The 12,756-nt window shown below is 43.2% G+C and overlaps 2 protein-coding genes and 1 long non-coding RNA gene across 3 annotated transcripts; 1 reads left to right on the top strand and 2 right to left on the bottom strand.

Annotated features, from left to right (window-relative positions):
- Position 1: 1 nt before the first annotated feature.
- On the bottom strand, positions 2–3,512 carry LOC139611141 (centrin-3). The gene is made up of 5 exons (XM_071465515.1): positions 3,353–3,512; positions 2,208–2,343; positions 1,304–1,418; positions 1,009–1,200; positions 2–546 (listed from the first exon to the last, which is right to left on the bottom strand). Exons 1-5 carry the CDS (start codon positions 3,367–3,369, stop codon positions 503–505), a joined length of 504 nt encoding a protein of 167 aa, XP_071321616.1. The 5' UTR covers positions 3,370–3,512; the 3' UTR covers positions 2–502.
- A 766-nt stretch (positions 3,513–4,278) lies between these two features.
- On the bottom strand, positions 4,279–5,065 carry LOC139611823 (centrin-3-like). Its single transcript, XM_071466760.1, has 2 exons — positions 5,031–5,065; positions 4,279–4,804 (listed from the first exon to the last, which is right to left on the bottom strand). Exons 1-2 carry the CDS (start codon positions 5,063–5,065, stop codon positions 4,279–4,281), a joined length of 561 nt encoding a protein of 186 aa, XP_071322861.1.
- Positions 5,066–5,408: 343 nt separating this feature from the next.
- Positions 5,409–8,675, top strand: LOC139611142 (uncharacterized). Its single transcript, XR_011686270.1, has 3 exons — positions 5,409–6,044; positions 6,171–8,199; positions 8,296–8,675. It is a non-coding gene; the product is annotated as an uncharacterized lncRNA (long non-coding RNA).
- The last annotated feature ends 4,081 nt before the right edge of the window (positions 8,676–12,756 follow it).

Below are 12,756 nucleotides of genomic sequence, written 5' to 3'. Positions count from 1 at the left end.
CTTGCTGTCAAACGGATTTATTTTGTACAAAATAAATATCACATTCAAACATTCTGCACAGTTTACAGTTTCAATGTCACAGACACAGACGATAAAACTTTCCCCCTATTTGTCCCATTTAATCACCAACACTAACAACATCTAATTCATCAAAGCTGGTTTGGTCTTTGACACAGTTTTAAGGTGAAGTTACAGTAAATTGTATTAAAACAGAAACATGTCAAACTCAACAACACGGGATCAAAGGTGAATAAAAGGCCGGCGTGATAACAACATGTCCACCTGGTCTGTGCGATGCGGTCACACAGTCCACACCTCTCTTATAATGAGTCATGGTCCAGCTCCAGTCTACTTCAGAGGAACCTGCGCGTCCGTGTTGACGCTCGTTCACCTTCACGCACACACACATGTTCAGTCACTCAGTTTCTCTCAGTGTGGACGACCAATCTGACTCAAACCTCCCCAGCTTCCATAAAACTCCTCCAGACGTCAGGTGTCCTCATCAGGAGTCTCCGGTCATGATGGAAAGAAACTCCTCCTGGTTTACTGAAGAGAGAGAGAGAGACAGTTCAGTCTGAGAATAACTCTGAATGTATTTAAAGGAAGAATAACTCACAATGGTTTTGACAACTGAATTGTTGGGAGACGTCTCTAAGAAGCTGGAACATGGAGATGTTTAATTCTATTAAAGTGTGATCTTATTTTGAAGTTAATGCAGGGTTTATAGGACATGGCCCCTCAAAACATTTCATCTAACCCACCAAATGATAATAAAGAACTAATACTGTTACTGAGTGATTGATAATTAACAGCCTGTTTCAGTGTATGATCGTTTAACAACCTCCTCACATAAGGAAGAATTCAGCCTTCATCATTTGTTGTGTCTATTATATGAATGAATAAATGAAGTTGAGGTGGGACCTTGCATCAGTTTGCATCATATTTAGGTTTTGCCTGCTTTAGAGTCTCACTCAAACCTGATGTAGGAACGTGGAAATGATCACTTACTTTCACCGTCTCCGTCAGCATCAAACTCATCGATCATGCTGCGCAGCTCCTCGTCACCGATGTTCTCCCCGAGCTCTCGAGCGACTCGCCTCAGGTTCCTCAGGCTGATCTTTCCCGACTCGTCGTCATCAAATAGCCTGAAGGCCTTCATGATCTCCTCCTTCGGGTCTCGCTCCAGGATGCGATCGGTCACTGCAGAGAGATGTGGACATGTTCAGGATGTCCATGATTCCTCCCTCCCACACCATCAGTATGTCTCTGCGTAGAGATTCAGCCGAGGACGAGGAAAACTCACCTACTTCGTTGAAATCCTCAAATGTTATTTTGCCATTTCCCTCTCGGTCATAGTCTTTAAGAATCTTCAGAACATCCACTTTCTTCACTTCAAAGCCGAGCGCGCGCATTGCCACCTGTTGGGAATTTTTAACTGTGATATACATTTAAATGGAATAACTTCAGGATCATTTCTCAGTGGACAGATTGATTCACACCCATGGTGAGGGTCTCGATGCTGCTTTGAGGCTGAGCGATTCATGGAGAATCCTCTAACCAGCCTGGTTTTTCACGCTGGTACTCCTTCATACAGGCTGTCACTCTCCTTTAATGCACCAGAAAGTACAACAATCAATCACATCTCACCAAAGCACAAACAACTACTCACTGCTCATCAGCTGTGTGGTTTAGTTCTAAACAGAGAAAGTCTGTCAGAATCATTCTGGTCCCTGTCCAAAGCACCGCTGAGACCAGGAGGTGGATTTAACGTAGATTCAGACTGGCTTTGCCTCCTCATGGTTGTATGCCTCCACCAACTAGGCTCAGGCAATATTCAAGATGTAATATCTCAATACACTCCAGTCCAAATATCATGATGCATTTCATGTTTCAGTTCATATTTTTTAATAATACATGACTATATTATTGTATTTTATGTTTAGCTGCGTCTAAAGGTTTTATTTGTCACATGCCAAGGTACTATATACATTAAGTGAAGATATTCTTTTCAGTCTTTTCAGATATTTTGAGAAATATTGCATATGGCAGAAAATATTGTAATATTTGATATTATTGAAATCTGACCCAAGCCTACGGCCAACCAGTGAAGATGAAGGACATATTGTCACAACCTCCCCTTCTGTTTGTTAAGGTAGACGAATACTGACGATAAAATAACTGACTGACTGGTGTCCTTCTCTGCTCACCTTCAGCTCGTGGTAATCAATTTCTTTATCTTTGTCAGTGTCAAACAACTCGAAGGCTTCTTTGATTTCATGTTTCTGATCCTCGGTGAGCTCTCTCCTCTTCTTGCGTTTGGTTTTGTCGGCAACAAGCTCCGTTCTGGAAAGACAGATGCCAATGTTACAACTAATTCTGAGAGCTAGTCGGGAACTTCAGCATTATTACCACTGCAAACATTTTATTTTAAACTGGAACCTCCAGAGTTAGGGTCACTAATTCAGACAGCTGTGATACACAAACTGTAGTGTATAGTGTATATGTGTAGTGTATAGGTCTATTTTGGCAGTTAAAGGGAAAGTTAAAACACTCTGTGACTTATTCTCCATCTTTTAATCCAGTTACTGTTGTGAAGAGGTGTTAGACCTCCTAGTTAAAACTTGAACACTTTTTCACATTTTAGAAAAAGGGGATTTCACTGTTTTTTTACACAATAATAAACCAGGTCTAACTCAAAAACACCAACGTTTACTCTTGTCAAACCTGGATTTGATGAACACGTAGACGCCAGTGACTGTAGCTGTAAAACACAGGTTTACATTTGACCAGGTAGAGATCAAAAACCATTATACCTGAAATTGTCAAATCAGGACTAGATTGGCCCATAAAAGCGAAATACTGTTCAAAACTGTTTCAGATTAGCAAAACCTTTTCTTCTATTTGTGAAAACACACAAGAAAAGGCAATTTCACTGCTTCTCCGTCCATCTAGCCAAACTCAGACCAGGTCCAGAGCAAAAGCCGGGAGTTGTCGTGTAAGTTCCACCTTGTGCTTCATGTTTTTAGCAAACGCTCGGGAAACCATCGCTTTCTCTAAAACATGAACTGTCGATGCTGAAAAACCCAGAGGGTCTTTTCAGCCCAGGTACCGCTGGAGCTCCAGTCTTTAACTATCACATGAGATTCACTTTAAATTTAACACTGAGCTGCACTGCGGCCGCGACTACCCGCAAACTGGAACTTGGTGGATGAGCTAATTCTGACGCTGCTGTTTTCAGACATGCTAACGCTAGCTAACATGAATGAGCTAGCCTCTGTGCTGCTGCTGCTGGCGCTTTAAAATGAGCTGTTCCGGAGAAACTGAAGAGCGAAGCCGGGTCCGGCTGGTTTACCTCAGGGACAGACTCATTCTCGGTGGATTGTCGGATTTTTATGATCTTAAAATCAAACGTTGCTGTCGCCAAACAGAGATCACTGACAACACAACAAATCCGTTTATCCGCGCTCCCACAGAAGCCTCCCATTGGTCGGCGGTTACCAGGCAGCAGCAAAGTGTTGTCTGATTGGCTAACGTCATCGTTTTTTTGTTTTTAACTTTATTGAATATCGAGGAAAGTGCACAGACTGATTCAGCAAATATTAAAACTTTTTTTTGTACGCTCTATTATGTCGTAGATTTATTCTTTCCCATCGATTTACACTCAATAGCCCATAATAACAAAGCACACATTTAGAGGTTTTTTTTGTAAATTTATTTAAAAAAAAAAAAAAAAAGACAAAAAGTGAAATTTCCCATTTACAAAAGTATTCAGACCAGTAATCCAGCATATTGCAGAAACCGCTTCGGCAGCAGTTACAGCTTCAAGCCTTGTTGGTTAAGTCTCCGCAGGGTCGTACACCTGGAGTTGAGCAGTTTGTCCCATTAATCCTGTCAGATGTGAAGCAGAGACAGGTCCTGCAGCTGTTCCAGCTGTTCCAGCTGTTTGCTCTGAGTCATTGTTGTGCTAAAAGATCAGCCGCTGGTCCAGTTACAGGTCACATGGACTTGAGAGGAAGTTTTCTTCAAGGACCTCTTTGTGTTTGGCTGCACTGATCCTTCCCTCAGTTCTGAGCTGTCTCCCTGTCCCTGTCTCTGAGAAGCCCCCCCCCCCCAGCATGATGCTGCCACCACCCAGCTTCACTGCAGGGTTGGTATTAACCAGGTGATGAGCAGATGGACAGGGTTTGGATTCAGACCAGAGAATCTTGCTCCTCATCATCCTCATGAGTCCTTTAAATGCAGTTTGACAAACTCCATCAGGCTGTCACATGCATTTACTCAAAGTGGCTTCTGTCTAGCCACTTTACAATAAAAACCTGATTTATGAAGTGCTGCTAAGATGGTTGTCTTCCCGGCAGGATCTCCCATCTCTGCAGTGAACTTCTGAAGCTCTGTTAGAGTGACCGTTGGGTTCTTGGTCACCTCCCTGACCAAGGCCCTTCTTGCCCGGTTACTCAGTTTGGCCGGTCGCCCAACTCTAGGAAGAGTCTTAGTGGTTCCAAACTTCTTCCATTTCACTATTATTGAGGCCACTGTGCTCCTGGGAACACTCAAAGCTTTAGAAATGGTTTTATAGCCTTGCCCTGATTTATGCCTCGCCACAATTTCATCACGGAGGTCGACAGAGAGCTCTTCGGACTTTATGGCTTGGTTTTTGTCTCTGTTGCTCATCTTCAGTTCATTTTCAATTTCTTTATCTTTGTCAGTGTCAAACAACTCAAGAGCTTCTTTGATTTCATGTTTCTGATCCTTGGTGACCTCTCTCCTCTTCTTGCGTTTGGTTTTGTCTGCTGCAAGCTCCGTTCTGGAAAGACAGATCCCAGTGTTACAACTAATTCTGTGTTTCAACATTTGTGAAACCTTTTCTCTACTTGTAAAGACAGAAAAAAGGGTGATTTCACCACATAAGACCGGGTTCAGATCAAAACCCACTGTACATGAACTTGTTAAATCTGAACTATATTGTTCCAGGAAAACTAAAGACTGTTCAAAACACAACTTCAGAACTGCAAAACTGTTCAGGTAATAACCTGGGTTTCTCTAAAAGATGATCCCCGAAAATCATGTCGCATTGGAATAATCGGAAAAATTTGTTTCTGAGAGGGAAAATTCACATGAATGTGGGAACAACAATTTAGAAACTTTTGGTACATTACTGTCTGAGGTGCTGACGTCAAATAACAAAAACATGGTGGATGAAAGGAAATATTTAGTTGATGGTGGGAAACCTTTGGTTAGTGGTGCAAATCCACATCTTGCATATCAATTTTATGAACATTTAATTTGTATTGTGGTATTACGTTATAAACGTTAATTGCTGTCCAGTTTGGGTGGCCATGATTAGTTAGAAAAGTTATTTATTAACAGTAACCCTGATAATAAGAAACACTAATACTGGAAACAGCTTTCAGTGAGTTGTTTTAACGCGCTGAGCATCAAAATACATCAAGTTGTTTCCACATTCAGACCTAAAGCACTTGAACACAACAAAGTCAGAAGAACCACTTTATCCGAGGCGCCCGTGAACGCAGCCAGCGAAGCTCGAACCGTGTCCCCCGGGTCTGTAGCGTCAACGTCCCGCTGCACAAGTCCCTCCACAGCTCACAGAACCGACTGGGTTTATTTAATTTACTGTAACACCCGTTTAATCTTCGTTACCTGTGACAGCTGCTTTAACATTCACTCAAACTGTGACTTAGTAAATGAGATAATGTGGTTTTCAAAGAGCCAGACGTGCTAGCGCTAGCTAACGTGAGCGAGCTAACTGGCTGCTGGCGCGTTAGGAGCTGAACAGAGACGGACTGCTTTACCTTAGAGACAGGCTCATTGTCGGTGGATTTTAAGACTTTTACGACCTGAAAATCAAATGTTACTGTCGACAATCACAAGCAGCACAGCACTATTCCCGACAACAAAACAAATCTGTGCTGTTTCTTCTTCGGCTTCTTCTTCCTGTGGTTTGATTGGCGGTTGTCAACCAGCTTCCAGGAGCATTACCGCCGCCTGCCGTCCTGGAGTGGGGCCGGCGCGGGAGGAGCATGAGTGTGAGTGTTACAGTGCCTTCATCCCCAGAGTTACCCCAGAATAAATACATCAATAAATGAATACATTCTTCAGATGAAGAACACTCAAACCCCACATTTCTTTAGCTCCTGTCTCTGTGTTTACAGGTTTAACTGTTTCTTCCTCTGAGCCACAGTCACATAGTCCTGATGTCTCTGCACCTGCAGTACAACAGCTCTGTCCAGCCTGGTTTACCTGTCAAGCCTGTAGCATCACTGACATCTGCTGGCCAGTGTGGAGTGTTGCACCCTCTATCTGTGACTATAACACTAAACAACTGGCAGCTGAGAAGGGGCGAGTCGACCCCCGACCCAGCTCTCGTCTGGCGGTCTGCGGCAGCCACACATTTCAGACGCCTCATGGATCATTCAGGTTGGACTGAGTGAAAGATCCTGTGGTCTCTCCTCCCTTATGTTCTTCATTTGAAGCCTGCGTGTTCGTCTCAGACTCCCATTCCTTTGTATTTCTTTCCAAAGCATCATGTTCACATGTTATTTAAAGAAAATATTCCAGTGTATTTACGCCTGAGATTTACCTTGGGCTACTTTTATGACAGCACACACATGAAAGAGTCAGAGAAGTGAAGTGCCCGCCTTGCTGTCTTACCCCCTGAGGAAATACCACTTGGCTGTACCTGGCTCGCCCTGACGGACCTGAACAGAGCCACACACATTCAGACCTCCACCAAACACTCACAAAGCCACAGAGCGGATCCACAGAGAATGTTTCTGGTAGGACTGACTTCACCACCAACAGTCTCCTGTGGAACAACACACAGAGGCCTCTTGTGCTGCAGGTCTGGGTCGCCTCTGACCGGGCTTCAGCAGAGAGAGGCAGGAGATAGAGGCTGGGGGAGGGGGGGGGGGGGGGGGGGGGGGGGGGCAGCTGTATCCTTTTAAACATGTGAACATGAAGGACAGAAATGCTGACAGTTGGAAACAGGAAACAAAGTCTTCTGTGCTGAAGTTGTGATGATCCATCCGTCCACCACGTCCTCCTCCCTCTGTGGACTCTCACCCTGTAACAGCAACACACTGTTTCCTTTGTCACATGATGTTTCTCCAGCTTCTTCAACTTAAATCAACATTTAGCTCAAGAAAGGAACCAACATACAAATGTCTCTATACATGATGATCTTCTTGGGAATTTTCTTACTCATGGTCCACTTGAAAATCTAAATAAAATTAAATTAAATTAAATTAAATTAAATTTTTGTTGTTATTTATTTTTTATAATTAAATTTCTTTCACCAAAATTACTCTCTTTTGCTCATATATGCAAAACCTACTGGCCCATAGTTTGGGAACCACTGCAATAGAGTGTATATTTTTACTCTTCCACTTGTATCACCCTTTTTTGTTCACAATATACACAGAGCTGAAACAGGCAGTAGATTAACAAGTTGAATTTAACGGGGTTTTTTTTAGCAAAAAAGCCAAACATTTGTAGCTCATCTACTGTGAACATCTGCGGCTTTTCTTTGTCTTATATGATAATAAACTGAATGTATTTGGTTTTCTTACACTGATACCAGCAGATTTGAAGACGTCATCCTGGACTTTTTTTTTAATACAAGTGATGAATTGATTGATATAGAAAATAAGCAGCAGACTGAAGGATAATAAAAAGAACTGTCACCTGCAGTCTTACAGTGTATATTAATAAATGCACTGCACTGAACACTGAACTTATATTGAATTGTATGATGTATGTATGATCCACTTTTACAGGAATTTCTTACCAACCTAAAGAGAGTTCTTTGATGTAATTTCATTCAGTGCAGCTATCAGACATTACTTGGATCAGGTTCTCACATTTTCTTTCTGAATTAAAGTTTGGACGACAGGAGCTGCTAATCCACCTTATCCACATAAATTAGCCTCTTCAAAGGCTGTGGTCCCTGGTTGACCCGTGACGTCCTCTTCACCACTATCATGTATTTCCCACAGAGAGTTCTCAGCAGCAGTGACCGTCCTGTGGTAAAGTAGGTGCCGCTGGGTCTCTGTTTATCTCACGGTGCGTCTCCTGTCTCACATGTGTGTGCTGAGATAGAGGCTGGGAGAAACGTTAAACCTCGTCCCAGGAGAAGCCTCATCCTCGGTCTCCTCTTCTCTGTGACTCATTTTCTCCCTCCATGTTTCCTCACTGTGTTCTCTGAAGTCACAACATCAATAGATTTCAACATTTTCACTGACAGCCTCATAGCATGTCTGCAAAATACTGTGGTGGAAGTGTTCAGGTCCTTTACTGAAGTAAAAGTACCAATACAATAATATAAAAATACTGCATTACCAGTCAGAGTGTTGCTTTTAAAATCCTACTGAAGTAAAACTATCATCAATAAAATATATCGATAAAAAGGAAAAGTATTGCCACTGCAGAAAAATGGCTTTTTGTTACTACCGATGCATCAATGTGTAAGTAGCATTTTGTTTTTTAAAAATGTGGTTTTAACCACTTTATATACAGTTAGATAGTTAATCTAGTTGTTCCCAACCCAGGGGTCGGGCCCCTCCGAGGGGTCACCAGATAAATGTGAGTGGTTGTCAGATGATTCATGGGAGAGGGACCAAGAAAAAATAAAGTTCTCATGCAAACCTATGTTGTAAAGCTTGGGACTTTTACCCCATTTGAGCCCAAACTGTTTAAATGAAGACAACTGAAACATAACAAGGAGACACAACTAGAAAACAGGTCACAAGCCATAAATGATTTCATCTTTATTTTATAAGCTCATCATAAGTTATTTAAAACCTTAACCTGCAAAGTAACAAGTGAAATAAATACAGAGGAGTAAAATGTGACTGTAGTTGAGTTGAAGAGTAAAGTAGAAGATAAAAATACTCAAGTAAAGTACAAGTACCTCAAAATTGTACTTAAGTACAGTACTTGAGTGAATGTACCTCGTTACTTTCCACAGCAGTGACACCTGTATCTGTGACTCTTTCACACACAGAAATCCTGACCCACACCCACAAACCACAGGAGTGAACTGAAGCGTGTTGCTGAAAGATGCTGGGTGTGACCTGCTCTTTCTTCACAGACTCAAGATCAGACCAAATGTCCAGCGATCGTTTGTCACACTTCAGGGTTCAGTTGACCCAGTTTACCAAAAAACACCCAGTTTCTCTCTCACGTCGAGCATAGTTCACCTGTACAGGCAGGTTCAGGTTTGATCTGAAGGAAAAGCAGTTTTATTTGTGTGCTGTCTTTTAAAAAGAAAGCAGTTTAAAGTTTGAAGTGCATAAATAAAACTGAGCTAAAGTCAGCCCTGAGTGATGCGCTGAGTGAACGATGATGCCTTCACTTACTGATGCTGAACACTATAGGAAACATGAGTCTATTCAGTGTTTATCTGGTCATTAACCAAAGTAAAATGTTGACCTGGTCCTGGCGTTAGATGGAAGTCAGAGGATCAGAGTCAGTGGTGTTCATCCTGAGGGGACCATGAACATCTGGATGTTGTGCGACCAGTGAGAGAGGACGAGCTCCTGGATATTAAACAGATGTGAGGTCAGTGAACTGAGACTCTCTGATGCTGTCCTGTGGCTGAACTCTAGCGAAGTCTGTCCGGTCGCCACCTCTCAGACACAGGTCTTTCATGCCTCCTCTCTCTGGTGCTGAACTCGGTTCTTGTTGCAGAGGTGAACATGAGGAGGGGGCGTAATGACCGGAGCGTGTATTTACCTTATCCAGGATCAGCAGGCTGTACAGGGGCAGCTTTTTCAGGAAGCCACATGTGAGCGTGCCGCACAGAGTCGAGTGGTGTAAACAGCCAGCCAGTACCTATATACAGCACATATATGTGTGTGTGTGTGTGTCCGGTCCTGTTTGGGGGGGGGGGGGGCTGATGGAGATGGGTGGGGGCAGGGTGGAGTAAGGTGCAGACCTGGTCACAGCAAAGCTGCCTCTGTTTTTCCTCTGACAGAGTCTGATTCAGCAGCTGAACTCTGTTTAGAGGAGGTTCACTGAACTTCCAGATCTGGACCCTGTTCTCAAACAGGAAGTAAAAATAACTCCACTGATTTATCGCTGCATTCATGTAACATAACCTGACTGATGATGAACAGTACAGACTGTAATCAGTTTAATGTGAAAACAATGTGACGATGTGACGACGCGTGCTAAAGAGCCAGACGTTTCCCTCAGCAGCTGGTGGAGACCAAACACGGAGCTAAAAGAGCGGGAACTGGACTGAGATTCACCAGGTGACAGACACCATGATCACGTTGCTCTGTAACAGCTGGATGTGGAAATAAGCAGATGAAATTGTGGCACAAAACAAACACGTCTGTGAATATTTTACTGACATGTTCAGTATCAATGTATTTGCAAAGACTTCCTCAACATGTTAATAGAAAATATAATTATGTTTCTTACAAAACACATTTTCTGTGTAGTTGTATGGAGAGGTGATGTGTAGGAGACAGGGCTGTTGGTTTTATTATTTAAACTATTGGTCCTGTGTGTGACAACAGCTCCAGATGAATTTGAACCCAGTTTAGAAAAACAAAAATCCAGGTTTGTGTCAAATCCTCAGCATTTAACTCAAGATCCTTCAGGTGAGGCCAAGATCTAAGACAGTTAGTTTGCTCAGCAAAGATCTGATACAAAAAGAATAAAAGACAAAGTGTAAAGTGTAAAAACTGCTGATATTCTTCATTATCCATGTGAACTGTGAATGGTTCTTAATACACGTAATTAAAGCTGCTGGGTGGGGCTGCAGCATGTCAGAATCTCTGTGTCAGGCGTGTGTGTGTTCATGCCATTAAACCAAACTGCACTGAGCCCCACCCTCAGTGAGCACAAAGACCCCCTGTCCACTCTGTGCACACGTGGGGGGGGGGGGGGGGGGGGTTCACTCACAGCTGCAGCCCTCTGTGGTGAGTCTGCTTTCACCACCTGAATGAGATGATACACAACAAATGATCTTCAGCAAACAACAACAAATGAAAACACACTTCATGGCCAAAAGTATGTGGACACTCCTGATTCAACTATATGATCATTTCAAAGGATGAGGTCGTGCTGTTACAACTGAGCAGTATTATACAGAGAGGTGTTTCTGGTGTTGCTGCTCTGCCTCCACCACGTGACGACAGTTAATTCTGACGAAAACTCATTTAGTTGACGACAGGATTTCCTCGTCTTCAGCCGTCACAGCCGACAGCCCGGCTGCTGACCTATTCAGCTCTTTATGACTTTAACCTTCTGCTGATAAAGCTCGCTGACCGCAACAGTGGTGCAGTTAATGGTGCAGTTTTAGCAGAGTGAGCGGGGGTAATGAATGTGGCTCGTTTGGCTTTACGGCCCAGAAACCTGAGTCCTGCAGAGAATCAGCTCACTGAAATTTACAGGATCATGGAGGAACAGATGGATGCACACGTAGACTTGATTATACACAAATAAGCTGCAAAGAAACTCCTGCACATCTTTAAAAAGTCAAGACAGGAGCCACCACCATGTCCCTGATGACTCCCACCTGGAACAACAACAGTCATGGATGACAGAGCCTGGCAGGTGTGACTTAAAGCTCCATCCAGTCTAAAGGTAGATGTCCATGTGTTTGTGATTATAAAGCAGGTCTAGGTTCTATATTAATACTGTGAAAGTATCAAAGCCTCAGTCCACAGACAAATGCACACAGCCTGTATTCAGAAACTGAGCCTTAAAACCAGCCGTCAGGACTTCTGGAACTTTGTGATGTCACAACAAAGCTGTCACCGCCCTCAGCCACACCCCAAGCCCCGCCCACCTGGACCCACCATCCAACCTTGAAGGATTTGGTTTCTCTGAGTGTTTACCTGAAATCTGCTATATTTTTATTGGATTACTCAGAAAACAGTCAGCCAATCAGAGGAGAGATTCAGAGTTGGTGATAACTCTGTTCATCGCTACATATGACTCCTCACAGTCACAGTCACTTGATCAATTGTTAATATAAAACGCTTTAATTTCAGATTATGTTTTGAGTTTGTTTGACATTAGTAGATATCACGACATTTATATGAAAAGTTCTCAGTAACCTGAGAGCCTCAGTGTTTATTAGGAGACTGAACTGTTTGACATCTGGCTCTGTGCCCTCTCAGTCTTTAATACACTGTCACTGTGATGAGCCTTTGTAGCCTAAAAACAACAGATGTGCTGGCTTAAGACACAGTAGAGAGAAAAAAACAAAGGTGTGGAGAGAATGTGGAGTCATGAATCAATGAGCTGAGGCAGAAAGAGAGAGATAAGAGAGACAGATGGAGACAGAGGGATGGAGGATGGATGGATGGAGGGGGAATGTGATAACGAGTGTAATTAATTCTCGGGTGAATATGTTGTGAAACATTCACCGCAGCATGTGGTTTGTCTGAACGGAGACCAACCCAACTCCCAGGAACTGTTACTCATTAAACACAGGAAGAGCTTCCTCTGGGCCGCGTCCCATTCGGCTCTCAGATTCTTAGAGACAAGAGAGACAGAGCAGCTTACAGGTGAAAGCAACAGGAAGTTACCTTCAGCAGCAGCCGCAGGAGCGTGTCCGTCCACTCGTCTCCTCCAGTGAAGAGAGGAAAACATCTGATGTGTGTGGAGCGATGATGAGGAGGCTGGAACCTTCCTCGCATGAGTACATGTTCATGTTCTTCACGTGGTTTTTGATGTTTTAAACTTTAGAGCTCAACTGGTCGGTTAATTATGTCGTCCTCA

This window comes from Trachinotus anak, unplaced genomic scaffold, assembly GCF_046630095.1.
Source record: "Trachinotus anak isolate AG129_WGS33_773 ecotype Australia unplaced genomic scaffold, CSIRO_AGI_Tana_v1 ptg000028l, whole genome shotgun sequence".
Taxonomy (NCBI): domain Eukaryota; kingdom Metazoa; phylum Chordata; class Actinopteri; order Carangiformes; family Carangidae; genus Trachinotus; species Trachinotus anak.
This window is presented reverse-complemented; position numbering and strand designations above follow the sequence as displayed.